Source organism: Triticum aestivum, chromosome 2D (assembly GCF_018294505.1).
Source record: "Triticum aestivum cultivar Chinese Spring chromosome 2D, IWGSC CS RefSeq v2.1, whole genome shotgun sequence".
Classification (NCBI taxonomy): Eukaryota; Viridiplantae; Streptophyta; class Magnoliopsida; order Poales; family Poaceae; genus Triticum; species Triticum aestivum.
Window position 1 is genome coordinate 356,877,908 of NC_057799.1, and position 2,248 is coordinate 356,880,155.

Here is a 2,248-nt window from a genome sequence, read left to right on the forward strand (position 1 = left end):
GCAGAGGTAATTGATCGGGGCGTCGGTAGCCGGTCAAGGGTAATGTAAGATGCGGCTTCAACAAGAAGTTTGTGTAATCCGATGGAAACACGAGATCTCTGATCAGGCTATGTTGATGCGCACCTGCGCCGTGCCCTTGCTAAAGGTGGTGACCGAAGCTCACTTTGGGGATAAAAGTCTCGGGACTGGCCTATGGTTGGACTCGTCACTATCGGTGCACGTGCGGCGTTTTTTTCTTGAAGGCTTACCCTAGGAGATATGTACGAGACATGTACTTTTGGTTTGTTTCGGTCTATTAACATAAGGTTAGTGGTTAACTTGTGAAGCTACTGCCGCGTGGCATGTGACCTTCGGGTTTCTTTTTTAATCGAATTTATTATGCTGTTGGATTTTCTAATAATATATGGCTCCGTGCATCACTCAATGCAGAAGTCGGGGTCATCCTTCTGTTTGAAAAAAAACACTTTTAATCAACGCATGTTTGGCAAAATGAAAATACAATACTAGGCAGTCTACATTTCTCATTAATTATGTCCAACTCACAATGTTGAAAATAGGCCTGTCACCTTTGTACAATTTGCAACAAAGCATCCTAGAAGTTGTTTCGTAGATGGAAAATTGCTAACGTAGCCGTCAACTTTAAAAAGTGTCCCTCCGCGATCGATCCAAGTTTATCTTGAGGAATAATGATGTGATTGTTAGAAAATTTCCGGGCAAAATGCTAGCCAGTGCAGTGCAGAGTGCAGACCAGCAGGAGCGGCTAGGCAAGGCGACCACAGTAATAAAGGGAGGAAAGCGACGCTGCCGACTTTGCCTCCCCCACTCCAATAATCGCTCTCTAATTAATCACCACTCTCCCACTAATCAATTTTGCTTACCCCACCCACCATGACCGCGCTGATTGACGAGGCGGCCGGACACATCCCTCTATAAATCTCGGTCTCCCTCTCGCTCGCTTACTGCCTTCCTAGCGTGCTTCGTTCACCAATCGCCCACCTCTCTCTCTATCTCTCCGATCTGTCGGGATTTTCACGAGGAGGATCTAGCACGCGCTGGAGATGGTGGCGCCGATCGCGGTGGCGTCGGCGGGGCTGGGGATGCTGGCGGGGGTGGCGATGGCCAACAGGTCCATGCAGGAGGGGAGGCCCGCGGCGGCGGTGCGTTGGCCGCTGCTGCAGAAGCCGCGATGCGCCACATGCAGCGGGACGGGAAGGGTGGAGTGCCTGTGCTCCCGGTGGTCCGACGGGGACGGCTCAGGCTGCCGGACCTGCGCGGGCACCCGGAGGATGCCTTGCCGGAGCTGCGGCGGGTCCGGGACCGGACGCCGGGCGCCCGTGCGGATTGCCACCGCCTCCGCCACGCCACTCCGGCCACGGGCGAGCACGCGGTGATCGGCCCAGCTCGCGATCCGCGGCCGTGCGGCTCGATTTTGTTTTCTGGAGTTAGAAATATTTGTAATAGTATGTTATAGAACAGAATAGGGGTTTGATAGAATATACTGCAAGTGAATTAGTAATGATTCCTGCCGGGCTCTTGCTGTTACTGAATCGAGCCTTGTCGCGATGAATATCTGCGCCTGAATATCTCGTGACTTCGGCCGGATGAATTTCCAGGGAATTGTTGTGCTGAAAGAATTTTTACGAGCAAAAAATGTGTCGATCCAGGCATCTGTCAAACTTGCAAGTTTTGCAGAGCGCTGCTAATGCTAAAACTTGCAGAAGAGGATGAGCTGGGCAGCCGAGCCACACACACGCCTACACGCCAGACCAGCACTCCGATCAGTCATCATCCCAAGCCAGTGCCGTCCGCTATACGTTCCCCCGAGATCTTTTCCAGTGTGACTCAGTGCCACAAGAATTTCCTCCTTCCACCGTTCGGAACGCTTGAATTTTCTCCTTTACTGCGTGCAAGTAGTACTAACGACATGACAGACACGGACATGTTTGAATTAGCCGGTGAATGGTGTGCAATCTTTAATAAGTAGGGTGGCACATCCTTGAGCTGTTGCACCACTGAAACCGACCAGCAACCGCATGCTCACCTGTCAATTGCGCCCACGGTTCCATAACACAATTGTCTGCCGCCAAATCAGTTATCAATGGCAACACCCGCAATTTATTTGGCCAACACATGTCCCTTTAACATTTATTTTATATATATAATCTGTATATGTACCCGACTGTTCAGCAGGCTGTAGTGGTTATTTTATTACCCTCAAACACAAAGATGGGCGTTGAGTTAAGTTATT

At 50.8% G+C, this 2,248-nt stretch overlaps 1 protein-coding gene across 1 annotated transcript; it reads left to right on the top strand.

The window, feature by feature from the left end:
• The first annotated feature begins 946 nt into the window (after nucleotides 1-946).
• Nucleotides 947-1,526, top strand: LOC123049329 (uncharacterized). Its single transcript, XM_044472261.1, has one exon. The coding sequence runs from the start codon at nucleotides 1,059-1,061 to the stop codon at nucleotides 1,389-1,391; it is 333 nt and encodes a 110-aa protein (XP_044328196.1). The 5' UTR covers nucleotides 947-1,058; the 3' UTR covers nucleotides 1,392-1,526.
• Nucleotides 1,527-2,248: the final 722 nt, after the last annotated feature.